General features: G+C 42.9%; 1 protein-coding gene across 4 annotated transcripts in view; it reads right to left on the bottom strand.

Moving 5' to 3' along the window:
- The window catches only part of TUB (TUB bipartite transcription factor), a 79288-nt gene that overhangs the window by 7017 nt on the left and 59549 nt on the right, over window positions 1-12722 (bottom strand). For all 4 annotated transcript variants that reach the window (XM_069091159.1, XM_069091161.1, XM_069091162.1 and 1 more), the window contains 5 exons: window positions 11687-11878; window positions 10844-10956; window positions 9078-9195; window positions 2664-2762; window positions 892-1063 (listed from right to left, as the gene is read on the bottom strand). In XM_069091159.1, coding sequence (XP_068947260.1) covers window positions 892-1063; window positions 2664-2762; window positions 9078-9195; window positions 10844-10956; window positions 11687-11878 — 694 coding nt within the window. The remainder of the gene's footprint in view (window positions 1-891; window positions 1064-2663; window positions 2763-9077; window positions 9196-10843; window positions 10957-11686; window positions 11879-12722) is intronic.

The raw sequence follows: 12722 nt of genomic DNA, 5'->3' as shown, positions 1-12722 counted from the left end.
CCCATTTTTAGTAAAGAAATTTAATTCAAATAAAAGTAAAATCCTGCATTTGGGTTCAAAAAACCAATTGCATGAGGACAGGATTAGGTCATGTCATTTGGGAAACACTTGGGGCTTTGGTAGCCTGCAAGTTCGATTTTTGAGTCAACTGTATGACCGACTTAAAAGTCAGGAAACTCACAGGGGACTAACAATAGCTTTAACCAGTGTCCAGAATGGAGGATGTGGCAGGCAGGACTACAGTCTACATGGTCCACCTCGAGGGGTCATATTTTAGGAAGAAGACTGACAAACCAGAGAGAGCCCAAGATGAGGAACAACTGGAGTCCTTGCCATATAGGGATCAGTGAAAAGAACTGGGGATGCCTGGTGTGAACAACAGACTTAACAGGAATATGAATGCGTCCAGCATTTGAATGACTCATGGGAAAGAGGAAATGAACTTCTGCCTGTCCCCAGGAGGCAGAGTGAGAGCCAAAGAGTGGAATTTTCAGTGGCAGATTTTGGCTTAATGAAAGGAAAAACTTTCTGACCCTTGGAGCTGTCTCAAGGTAGAATGGCTGAGCTTCTCTGGAAGCTAGTGAATGCCCCGTTGCTGGGAGTCTCCAAGTAAAGGAGGCTGAATGACCATTTTATAGCTGTGCTATAGACTCCAGATCAAGTCTAGGAGGGACTGGATGCCCTCTGGGATCTATTCCAGTTTCTTGATGCTATGATGGCTCCTTAACTATTATCTCTTCCAGGGGCTCCAACCTATAGCAGTTGAGATATCCTTGGGATCTACTAGCCTGAGTCTCTTCCAGATGCCCCTTCTCCTCCCACCACATGCCCTCCTCCCCCTCAGGAGATGCCCCTGGTCTCAGAGAGTCCCTCTCCCACAAGAGTACTCACGGTCATTTGCATGGATGATCTGGAAATTCTTGACAGAGGCCTGCGTGACACGACCATGGAAGTTGAGCACATAGGACTGGGTGTCATCATTCCACACCGGCGTCTTGTTGTGTAGCTCAATGACAGTGTCTGTACTCTTGCTCAACCACCGAGCCAGCAGTGTCTCCTGCTCCTGAGTGAGCAAGAACAGGACTTGTCTGAAGGAAGGAAAAGTATGAGGAGGCACTTTCTAGAAGGTGGGAAGACACTGGGAGACAGGATAGACCAGGGGGGTGAATGGGGATGGGGGAAAAGGGAGAGAATATGGGTGCAAATTAGAGTAAGGAAGCTGCGTGGGGGAATAGGAGGAGTGAAGACGGGCAGTCCAAATGGAGTAAAGGAGAAGTCTAGGGGACAGGGAAATAGTGAGGACAGCAGAGAAGAGGATAAAAGAAGATAGGATAGGAAGGGAGCCTCTGGCACAAGAGATTGGGGATAAGAAACAGAAAAGGTGATTTAGGTCAAGGGACTGGCTGGACATGATTCAACTCTTCCTAGATTCTGCCACCCCCTAAGAAGCAATTGAGGAATATATGACTGAGTAGGCTGAGGGAAGGGGAAAGGGCTCCTTTCCCTGGGCAGGGCCTGTTAGCATCGACAGAGGGGTGCTTAAGGGAAGTGACAGCAGAGACACTGAAATTACTGACATCACAGAATAAGAGAGCAAGCAAAAATGTTGGTCTCCCCGATTTGGTGCTTAGATGTTTACAGGAAGCAAGACAAACAAGAGAGGATGAGCATAGAAGGGGGAACAGGGTATAGTCCTAGAACAGTATCAGGAAATGTTAACATTCAGGATGAACTGAAACTGATGGTAAATGTGGAAGACAAGAAAGGCACCATTTTTATGGCTAAAAGAAAATCAAGATGGGAAAGAAAGCTTTGCTCAGGCTAATAATAAGAAGGCACTTTGAGGATAAGAGAGGAATGGCAAGAAAAAGGCAAATGTCCATTTTAAAAGCAGGGTAAGGTTAGCGGACCACAAGTTCCATATAAGTCAACAGGAAAATATCATAACACCTAAAAAAGATAAAACAATCATAGACTGCATCAAACATGGCAGAGGTCTAGATCACAGTCAATGATAAACATGCTCTGCTCTGGCCAGACTATACCTGCTGCATTGCATCGTGGGTGGCATACTTTACAAAAGACATTAACCAATGGGAGCATGCCCAGAAGGGTATAATTAGGACTGGGGAAGGGACTGGAGACTATGGCCTGTCAGGATTGGTTGAAGGAAGCCTAGAGAGAAGACTGAGAGGGGACATGGGAGCTGCCTCCATGTCTCAGAAGACCTGTCATGTGTTAGAGGGAATAACTTTGTTCTGCTCACTTCTAATGGGCATAACTAAGACCAGTGGGTATAAGGTGAAGAGAGGCAAATTTGAACTCAATGTATGGAAGGACAAACTTCCTAGTAAGTCCCAGTGCCCAAATGTAGAGTGGAATGCTTTGGATGGCAATGGATCCTCCCATCACTAGCAGTCTCCATACAGAAGTTTGAAGAGTCCTCCTCAGCTCCCTGTCTATGGACAGTGTGGATTATATGGTTTCTAGGGTCCTTTCCAGCGCTGAGATTCAGGATCTTTCTTCCCTACTTGGTGCCTTTTTCTCTCTTCTTCCCTTCCCCTTCCCTCCCCGTTGTGTTTCAGCAATTTAAAGAAAATGCAAGAAATAAACTCTCCTTCCTTGCCCACTGTCCATCTGAAGGAAGGGGAGGACTGACTCACATTTCGAGGCCGGATGGAGACCCTCTCATGTACCATGCTCATGCCAGGGATAATCACGCTCATTTTCCGAGGACCCTTAAATCCCAAGACATTAGTCTCCTGAAGATTTCAAAAGAGAGAATAGGTCAATGCAGCCAGTCTGACTGGCACACCCCCATCCCTTCCAACTGGGTGGGGATGCACATGCACACACGCACAAACACCCAAACACACACACACATACATACACACACCCTGCTGAGCTGGGGAGTTCCTTGTTTCTTGAAGAAAACTAGGGGCATAGTTTCCTATGTATTCAGAAGGACCTCTGGCCCTTATGGAAAATTCCATCTCTTTCCAACAGGGATCAGAAATACCTACACAAGTCAGGTAAACCCATCTATCCATCCGTCCGATGCCCTCACTCTAGAAAACCCACCAGCACCAGCACTACATTCTACAGGTGCACTCAACTGTAGGTTCCCCCAACCCTCTCTTCCCTGTACCCTCCCCCAAATCACAAGCATGGAAAAATCAAGGAGACCCAGCCTCCTGGACCTCTCGTAGGTAAGGGCTTTCCTTCCGCTCACAACAGCTGGAATGAGCTCAAGCCCCAGACCTTTTCATTCCCTGATGAGATCATTCATTCAGTTGTCCAATTAACAAGTTTTAACCGTCTGTTGTGGACTTTGTCCCATGTGCTGGGCTGCATTCAAGAAGCAGCTCCTGGGACTTTAGGTAAAGAGGGAGATATGGAAAAGCTCCAGGCAAACCCAATTCCCTCTAAAACCATCTCATGAATAAGAAACTGCAGCATATGAAACAAACAAAAAGATTCAACAAACAAGAGAGACAAATGAAAAGCATCTTCATTGTAAGGAGCAGAAGAAATGGGTTATGGGGTGGCTACATTGTGCAGTGAATAGAGCACTAGCCCTGGAGTCAGGAGGACTTGAGTTTAAATTCAGCCTCAGACACTTAACACAAAAACTAGCTGTGTGACCTTGGGCAAGTCACTTAACCCCAATTGCCCTCAAAAAAATAAGAAATGGGGGAGGGGGTGATACTTGCCCCCCACTTTGATCCAAAGCCCAGCGGGGAGGATTCAGGACTGTATCCCTCAGTCCCTGGAGGTGTATAAGAGGGAAGCCACCATCACCTCACTGAGAGCTTTCATCTTGGTCTGTGCCCCTCAGTGGCTCAAACTGCCCAGTTCTGAATTTGCCCCATCTAGGACTTTGCCTTCTCAGTGACCACAGTTACCTGGCTTGTTGACTCCCCATCCAAGACTGTGCTCTTCAGGGGCCATGATCACCTGGAATGGCACCTACTCCATACAGGGCTGTTCCCTGTAACTGCCATAATCCTCCCACTCAATGCCCATGCTGCTGGAACTGTGTCCCTCATGAACCTTGAATCAGGATCTACTCTGGAACCATCTCCTCTCTACAGTAATGTTTCTCAGAGGCCCCGATCACCCAGTCTGGGAACTGCCCCCATTACAGGATTTGCAGAGGGAAATGGGTTCAAAAACTACTAGGAGCTGGGTTTGCCAACTACCTAGTCCATTTTGTAGACTGAGAGCTCCACGCGGCTGCTAACAACTCTAACCTCAGGGGTTTGTGAAACATTAACTCCAGCAATTATTGTACAGCTAAAGAGAAGCAGCAAGAGGATGGCTTTTTGTAGAGAACAAAGAAATGAATAAATTTAAGAAAACTCCAAATACAATAAAGAAACACTATGGGTTAAGAGAACCCCAAGATAAAACTTTAGAAAAATATAGTTCAGTAATAATTACAAGAATGAACCCCAGAAAAGAGAATAGATTGATGACAAGGATGTAAAAAATGGACTGAAGGCTTATGAAAAGAAATAAAGGAAAAGAGAGTCAGAAGCAAGTCAAAATGAGCTCTTGAGGAAAAATTGCAAAGGACAATAAATAGTAGAAGTTGGAAAACTTTATCATGAAAGTGGTCCCTCTGAAAAATAGAATATAGGAAACAGAATTCAAAAAGTAAATGATGCAACAAGAAATATCAGGGCAAAATCTACGGACCAAAAAATTGGAAGAACCTACAAGGCATCTACAACATTATTTTTAAAATGACCTGAAAATTCAATGAGAGGAAAGAATTTAAGAATCACTGGGATCCCCAGAAAATAATGAATGAAGCATAAAACCTGGATACTATATTTTTGAGACATCATAGAATAAAACTGCCCAGAACTATAGGGCAAGGTGTGTTGGGGGGACACAGAATCCAGTAGTCATTACTTGAAAGAGACCTCAATGGGGGCAGCTAGGTGGCACAGTGAATACGGCACTGGCCCTGGAGTCAGGAGGACCTGAGTTCAAATTCGGCCTCAGACACTTAACACAAAAACTAGCTGTGTGACCTTGGGCAATCACTTAACCCCAATTGCCCTCCAAAAAGCAAAAAAAGAAGGAAAGAAAGAGACCTCAAATTTGGTCCCCCCAGAAATGTTGTCAAACTTCAGAGCTGCTGAGACAAATAAATAAGTTCAGGAAGAGATATACCATATATCAAAGAATTCCAGTCATAATCACATAGGATCAGTGAGCAGAAATTGGAATATTATATCCAAAAACAAAAGAAAAAGATCTGTGTATGAAAATAAGATCTTTTAAAACCAAGCTTAAATCCACAGGGGAAAAGACAGACTTGTAACAGAATCCATTACTTCCAAACATTCTTGCTGAGAGGACCAGAGCTGAGTGGAATCCTTGAAATGTAAATACAGGAGTCAAGAGAATTCTAGAAAGATAAACAAGTTTGAGCAACTTGAAATTTTGATCAAACATTTGTATCCTGAAAGAGAAAGAAAACTATTGCTTCTTCATCTCTAAGGATCAATGAGGTTTGGAGGGGGGAGATAAACTCAGGACCTTAGGTTTTGTTTTGATTTTGTTTTCAAAAAATGTGAAGGGAAAGAAAAACAGAATGGTCTAGGGATGCAATGGGAGAAAAAAATATTACTGTTTGATGTAGTTTGAGAGCCACAAGAAAAGACTATACAAATATATAAGTTGGATGGGTAGAGGGGATGAAGATATCATGGATCTCACTTGGATTTAAGCTCAGGGGAGGGTGGAAACAGTATTGTGTAAAAATACAGTAAGATAAATTGGGAACTGGTTTTGGATAAAAATAATGATACTTAAGAAAGCAGAGTTGGTGAGGAAATAGTCACAAACAAAACAAACTTCAACTATAGAGGGCTAATTATAAGAAGAAAAAAAGAAAGGGAAGAAGTGGCAAAACCCAACCATCTGGATCTAGGTTGTGTAGCGAGAAGAGAAAAGAAGTGACTATTCTAATTATAGGTGACTAGTCCTGATTTCATTCCCTTTTTATACCTTTCTTCTTCCTTCTAAAGAAGGAGTGGTTGACAAAGAGAAGAAACATTTTAATAGAACATAATATAGGAAAAAACAAACCTAACAATCACAGCTGTAAAGATGAAAGGACTCAACTTGCCCATAAAATAGAAGAGAATGGCAAAAATGGATTGGAAGACAGAAAAAACCAACAATATGTTGTTTATATGAAAGGTCTTTAAGACAAAGATTTGATCAGAGCTAAGATGAAAGGCTGTCATACAATCTGTTATGCCTCAGTTGAATCCAAAAAAGCCAAGGGTGGTAAACATAATCTCAAGAAAGAAAAGAGGTTAAAAACAAATATAATTAAGAAAGATGGGGTGGCTAGGTGCTGCAGTGAACAGAGCACTGGCTCTGGAGTCAGGAGGACCTGAGTTCAAATCAGACCTCAGACACTTAACACTTACTAGCCATGTGACCTTGGGCAAGTCACTTATCCCCAATTTCTCTGCCATTCCCCGTTCGAAAAAGCAAAGAAAGAAAGAAAGATAAGCCAAACTATATTGTACTTAAACGTGCCATAGTTAGTGAAATGATCAATATTAATTATATGTGCATTAAATGGCATAATATCTAAGAACTTAAATGGAAAGCTAGGTAAAAATACTTAATGTATCTCTTAAGGACCATAACAATTAAAGTTATAGTCAATAAGGGAAGTCTGAAAAAAGATTCAGACAGAAATAATGCAGTCCTAAAGAATGAGTGGGTCAAAGAATAAATTTTAGAGATTCGCCTAGGACAGGAGTTGATTCTGTTGTTCAGTGAGTGTGTCACCATAGCCATCGCTTGACAATGCAGAATCTTTGTGAAGACCTTGACTGGCAAGACCATCACCCTTGAAGTGGAGCCCAGTGACACCATTGAGAATGTCAAGGCCAAAATTCAGGACAAGGAAGGCATCCCCCAGACCAGCAGAGATTGATCTTTGCTGGAAAGCAGCTAGAAGATGGTCGTACCCTGTCTGACTACAATATCCAGAAAGAATCGACCCTGTACTTGGTCCTGTGCTTGAGGGGAGGTATCTAAATTCCCTCAAGTTTCTTTCAAGCTTTAAAGTAATTTCACTCTACTTTTCTTTCAATAAAGTTGTTGCATCCCCCCCCAAAAAAAGAATAAATTTTAGAAATAAATAATTATATCAAAGAAAACTATTAAAATGAGACAACAAACTACAAAAGATACGCTATAGCCAAAACCATCTTTAGGGAAAATTTCATAACTCTCAACACTTATATCAACAAAGAGATAAAGAGCAATGAATTTAGCATGCATAAAAAATCTAGAAAATGAAAAAATTAATAACCCTCCTAGGACAAGACATAAAAATTGAAATTCTGAAAATTTAATTAGAGATTAAATTGAAAGTACAAATACTACTGTGATGATAAGTAAAATTACAAGCTGTTTTTAAAGACTATAAAATAGAAAAAAAATAGCAAATTCAATAACAAAACAGAGAGGAAAACTAAATTACCAAAGTCAAAAACAAAAAGAGGTAATTAACAACAAATAGAAAGAAACTAAAACTGGCAAAGACTGTTACACTCAAATATATGCCCCCCTGAAACTGAAAACTGAAACAAACTGGGTGATTATTTACAAATAGATAAAATGCTCAGATTAACAGAATATAAAATAGAGAATCTTAAAAACTCAGTCTCAGAAATAGAAACTGAACAAGCCATATTGAACATGCCATAAAGGAATTCTCAAAGGAAAAAACTTTATACCCAGATGGATTTATATGTGAATTCCATTAAAATAACATCCATCTGAAGAACAATTACCCCAAATTTCATGAACTGTTTGCAAGGACACAAACAAAAGGCACCTTACCAAATTAGTTATATGAGACAAGTATAGGTCTCATAGCTAAACCATGGATAAATAAATCAGAAAAAAACAGACTATATGCCAGTATCACTAATGAATATTGATACAAAGTATTATAATGAATATTGATACAAGCATAATGAATAAAATAGTAGCAGAGAAATTAACAGCAATATATTTTAAAAACTAGTTACTTTGAATCGTTCATATTTATAGCAGGAATGCAGAGATGGTTCAACTGTTAGAAAAATTATAAATTATAATACATCATAATCATAAACTATCCCATCAGATTAAGAAAAGGCCTTCAAATACAGTTTTCAGTTACTTAAAAATCATAGGAACAAACGGATCTTTCCTTAACATAATAAACAATATCTATATAAAACTATGGGCCAGCATAATTTATAACAAAGGCACACTAGAAACTTTCCCAAAAAGATCTGTGGCAAAACAAAGTCCATGTCACTGCTATTATTTGATACAGTTCTAAAAGCAGCAATAAGAAAAGGAAAAAATGAGGGAATAAGCATAGGCAAAGAGGAGGAAAATTATCTCTATTTATAGATGTTACAATGTTTTACTTAGAGGATCTCAGAGACTGGAAGAAAAAAATTAATGGAAACAGAGTTTTCTTCCCTTTAATAGCCACTCCCAGAAAAAGATACTTAAATTCATTGTTTCCTCCTTCTCTTCTCTCACTCACTTTTAAACACTCTGCAATTTGAATTCCAATTTCATCCTGTAAATGAAACTGCTCATCCCAAAATTCCCAGTGTTCTCTTAACTGTCCAATCTAATGGCTCCATCTCCATCTTTACCCTTCTTGGCTTCTCTGTAGCAGACACTGCTGACCACTTTCTCCTGGATAGTCTTTCCTGAGTTTTCATGACAGTTTACTCTCATGGTTTTCTTCCTGTCAGACTGCTCTGTTTTAGTCTCCTTTAATGATTAATCATCCATATCCTGCCCTCCTAACTATAAGTGTGCCCCAAGGTTCTGTCCTGAGCTCTCATTCTTCTTCTCCCAGTAAGCTCATCATCTCTCATGTACTTAATTATCATCTCTATGCTGACACCTCCCAGTTCTGGTCAATGGAATGGATGGATGGATTAAGATGGCCAACAGACCTGAGCCTCAAGAAAACAGTCAAACAGGTGTAACCCCTTCCCCCCCACACTGCCACGACTCACGTAGCAAATGGCTGCCAACTCCTGCCTTATATTTGCACCTTCCAGATTTGATGATGATGTCTTCATTGGGTTGACTCCATTGTTATATACAGTGAACTTTGTTCCCATGAGGTTGGACCTAGAAGCCAGAGAGCATTGGATGTCAGAGCAGGAGAGGAGGAAGGTTTGAGAACTTTTAGAGCATTAAACATTATCTCCTGAAAGGAACTTGGATCAAAGAACAGAATGTTTGTTTTAGAAAGGACCTTAAAACAGCTAGACCTGAAAGTATCTTCAAAGACAGAATACAGGCTATCAGAACCAAGAAAGACCTAAGAACACTGCATGTCAGAGCTGGGAGGGCTCTGAAAATTCATCTGCAGTCCAGTGATTCCCAACCTTTTCAAATATGAGGATCAATTTTTGAGATTTTTAAAAAAAAGGTCTTGGATATCCACATGCGATTAAAGAACCTTCATCTGGAGCTGGAGGAAACCTCAGAGGCAATCTAGAAAAACCCTCCCATTTTACAGATGAGGAAACCAAGGCCCAGGAGAGTTAAATAACTTGTCCATGATCCCACAGGTACCCAAACCCCTTATTTCACAAAAAAGGAAACATGACCAAAGAGAGGAAGCCATTTACCCAACATCACACAGCTAAGTGATGGCAGATCCAGGAGCAGAACCCAGGCCTCCTAAATCTCCACCACCATCATGGATAAAGTGGAAAAGTGTGGGATTTGGTGTTGGGAGGCCCCAGATCCAAATCCTACATCTGCCCCTTACTACTCGAGCAATGTTGGACAAGTCATTTAAGCTCCCGATTTTACTGATGAGAAAAATGAGAATGCTGGGCCATGTGACTTTGTGACAGGAGGGACATGGAGCTCATCCCTCTCTTGGGCCAAAGAGCCAGGCTCAGACTCTCTGCAAGGCAGGACAGACCACAAGCTAGAAGCCTGGGCAGGTTTCTGCTCCCTGATGGTTGGTCAGTGCCGCCTGAAGCAAGACCTTTGGGCTCCAGGAGAGAGGGGACACACCAAGGGCCTAAACCTTGGCAAGAAGGATTATGAGTCAAGCCTGAGATCCCAGAGCAAGCCTTTTTCTTGAGATCATACTAGGTGGTATAACTTAGTGGTTAGGGGAGGGAAGAGGAGGATGGAAGATGGAGACCTAGGTTCTAGTCCTAATTTTATCACTAACTCATCATGAGCCCTTCAGCAAATCCCACGTTCAAATTCAACGATTTGAATCCTGGCTTTGCTACTTACTAAGCGATCTTGGGCAAGTCTTTTAACCATTATCGAGCCTCAGTTTCCTCACAGGTAAAATAGGGATGTTAATAAGAAACAAGGAAGAATAAACAGTTTCTGCCCTGGGGGAGCTCAGCACTTAGCACGACAAACATACATGTATAGATGGCTGGCATTTATCACATGCCATCATTGAGGATGGCTCACATTTCCACCTTACTCTACAGGTCACAAAGCACTTTCTTCCTCCCAAATCCTATGACATGGGTAGAACAGTTTCTTTTGGACTGGGCCTATAATTTCATCAGTAGACAGAACTCTAAGGTCTCTCCCAACTCTTACATTCTCAGCTGTACAATGTAGGGCTTGTTTGCAGAATAAGGTTATGACACAGGGTCATAGGCTAGAGAATGTCCCAAGACAGAAAGGTTTCCCACAGGACAAAGTGGAGGGGCCCAGGCTAGGCCTGGTGTGGGGTGGGCACTTGTGGCCAGAGGGCTCAGTAGTGTTCCCTTTGGGGCCCCAGCATTACCGGAGTTTCCCCACAAAGCTCTCTCCTCCTCGGGATAAGTCCGTCGGGTCTACAGAGATGAGGTAATTAGATGTTTTACTCTTCTTCCTCTTTCTTCCAGCCAGGAGGAATACCTATGAGCACGAGATGATGATCCATCCCCTACCCCCACCACCCCAGCACCTGGTCTGCACACATGTACACCCCTGTGTGCTCTCACCCGAGTGCTGTGTACCATGACACGCTCACACTTGCATGTCTGCACAAATGCATGCCTGCATTTGGCCAGAGATGCTGCCCTGGCAATTCTGGGATGGGGGCCCACATCTGAGACAGGGGAAACAGCGATTCCTCACTCTCCTTTCCAGGGACAGAAAACCTACTGCCTTGGGAGCCTGAGGGTGAGGGGCTAGACCAAATGAACGCAGTGCATGAGGGAAGGAGGTATTCAGCTCAGAAACAGACACCAGCATCGGTGGGGTTATGAGACAGAGGGGCAGACGTGGAAGGGATTTCTGAGACAGTAAACACACAGCAGAAAGACCCACGTCCTGGGTCCTGGATTCTTATATTCTTATATCCTAACCCTAGGGTAAGGAAAATGGGGTGATGGACCAGGGGGAGACAAATGGGAATAAGGAAAAGACCATTGCTGGTTGCCTAGACCCAGGAAAAGCATAAAGGAGGGACTGATATTTCTTGACCCTGGCAAGAAATCAAATGAAGAAGAGAAGGGGGGATAGTGTTCCCTGGCCCCGGGAAGGGACAAATAATGGTCTCTTGGCACCAGGGTGAAGGGACAGGGAGTCTGATGGCATCTCAGTCCCAAGACATGGCTAGCAAAGCCTGAAGTGGTTGGATGACCTTTTTCCCATCCTCCCGTTCCATGTGCAGATAGTAGGTGGGGTACATTCCTCGGTCCATCCCCTTCTTGTCCCGCGTGATGCGGCACTTGATGGTAATGCCCTGTGGGGCTGGCCGGAGCGCGAATTCCTCCAGGTCCTCCACCTCAATGAGCGGTGCTTGGGCTGAGGGGCTGGGAGCCGAGGCCGTCTCCTGGGAAGCACAGGCAGCATGAGAAAAGAGGAAGGGCTGGGCCATGAGCCACCAGCAGCACCTGACCCTGGGAGATGCTGCTTAAGGAGCCAAGTTTCCTAGTCTTTTCCTGCATCATCTTCCACCCCACCTCCCTTTCCACACCCAGGCTGAAGGCCTCATCTCCTACTCTCCTGAGAAGAGCAAGGTTATTTAAAGCAATTTTTCTGGACATCTCTCCCCTTCTCAAAATGACTTCTCTCTTCCTTTCTTCCTTCCCGCCTGTCACAGAGGAAGAATGGCCCTCCTCTTTGCCAAGGCTGATCCCTTCATCCCATACCTTGGTCCACTAATCACACCCCACTCTTTCATCCTCAAAAGTAATAATAATAGCAATGATGATGATGACAATAGCTTAACCTGTAGCACTTTCCTCTCAGCATCCTATAAGGTAGGGAGTGATGATGATATCCTCACCAGATATGGTGGTGGTACATGCTTACAGTCCCTGCTAGCAATGGAAGCTAAGATTGGTGGTTTGCTTGAATTTGGGAATTCCTAACAGAAGAGGGGCTAAAGATGATCAGGTAGGTGTTCATGCAGAGTCTGGTACCAACTGGGGCCTGGCAGCCACCAGGCAGGATCACAAAGGGCAAACCAGCGAGGTCAGAAAAACAGCACAGGTTAAAAGTTCTATGCTGATAAGCAGCGGGGTTAAGCCCCTCAGCAGCCACTGCCCTTCTAGCTTAGGTGAGATAGGAAGACCTAGCTGACAGATATATAAATAGACAGACAGGTAGGTAGGTAGATAGATAGATGATAGATAGATAGATAGATAGATAGATAGATAGATAGATAGATAGAT

Source organism: Petaurus breviceps, unplaced genomic scaffold (genome assembly GCF_028583685.1).
Source record: "Petaurus breviceps papuanus isolate PSGF00001 unplaced genomic scaffold, PetGlider_PUasm1.0 188, whole genome shotgun sequence".
NCBI classification, from domain to species: domain Eukaryota; kingdom Metazoa; phylum Chordata; class Mammalia; order Diprotodontia; family Petauridae; genus Petaurus; species Petaurus breviceps.
Note: the sequence above shows the minus strand (reverse complement) of the source record. Positions and strands in the feature narration are given on the sequence as shown.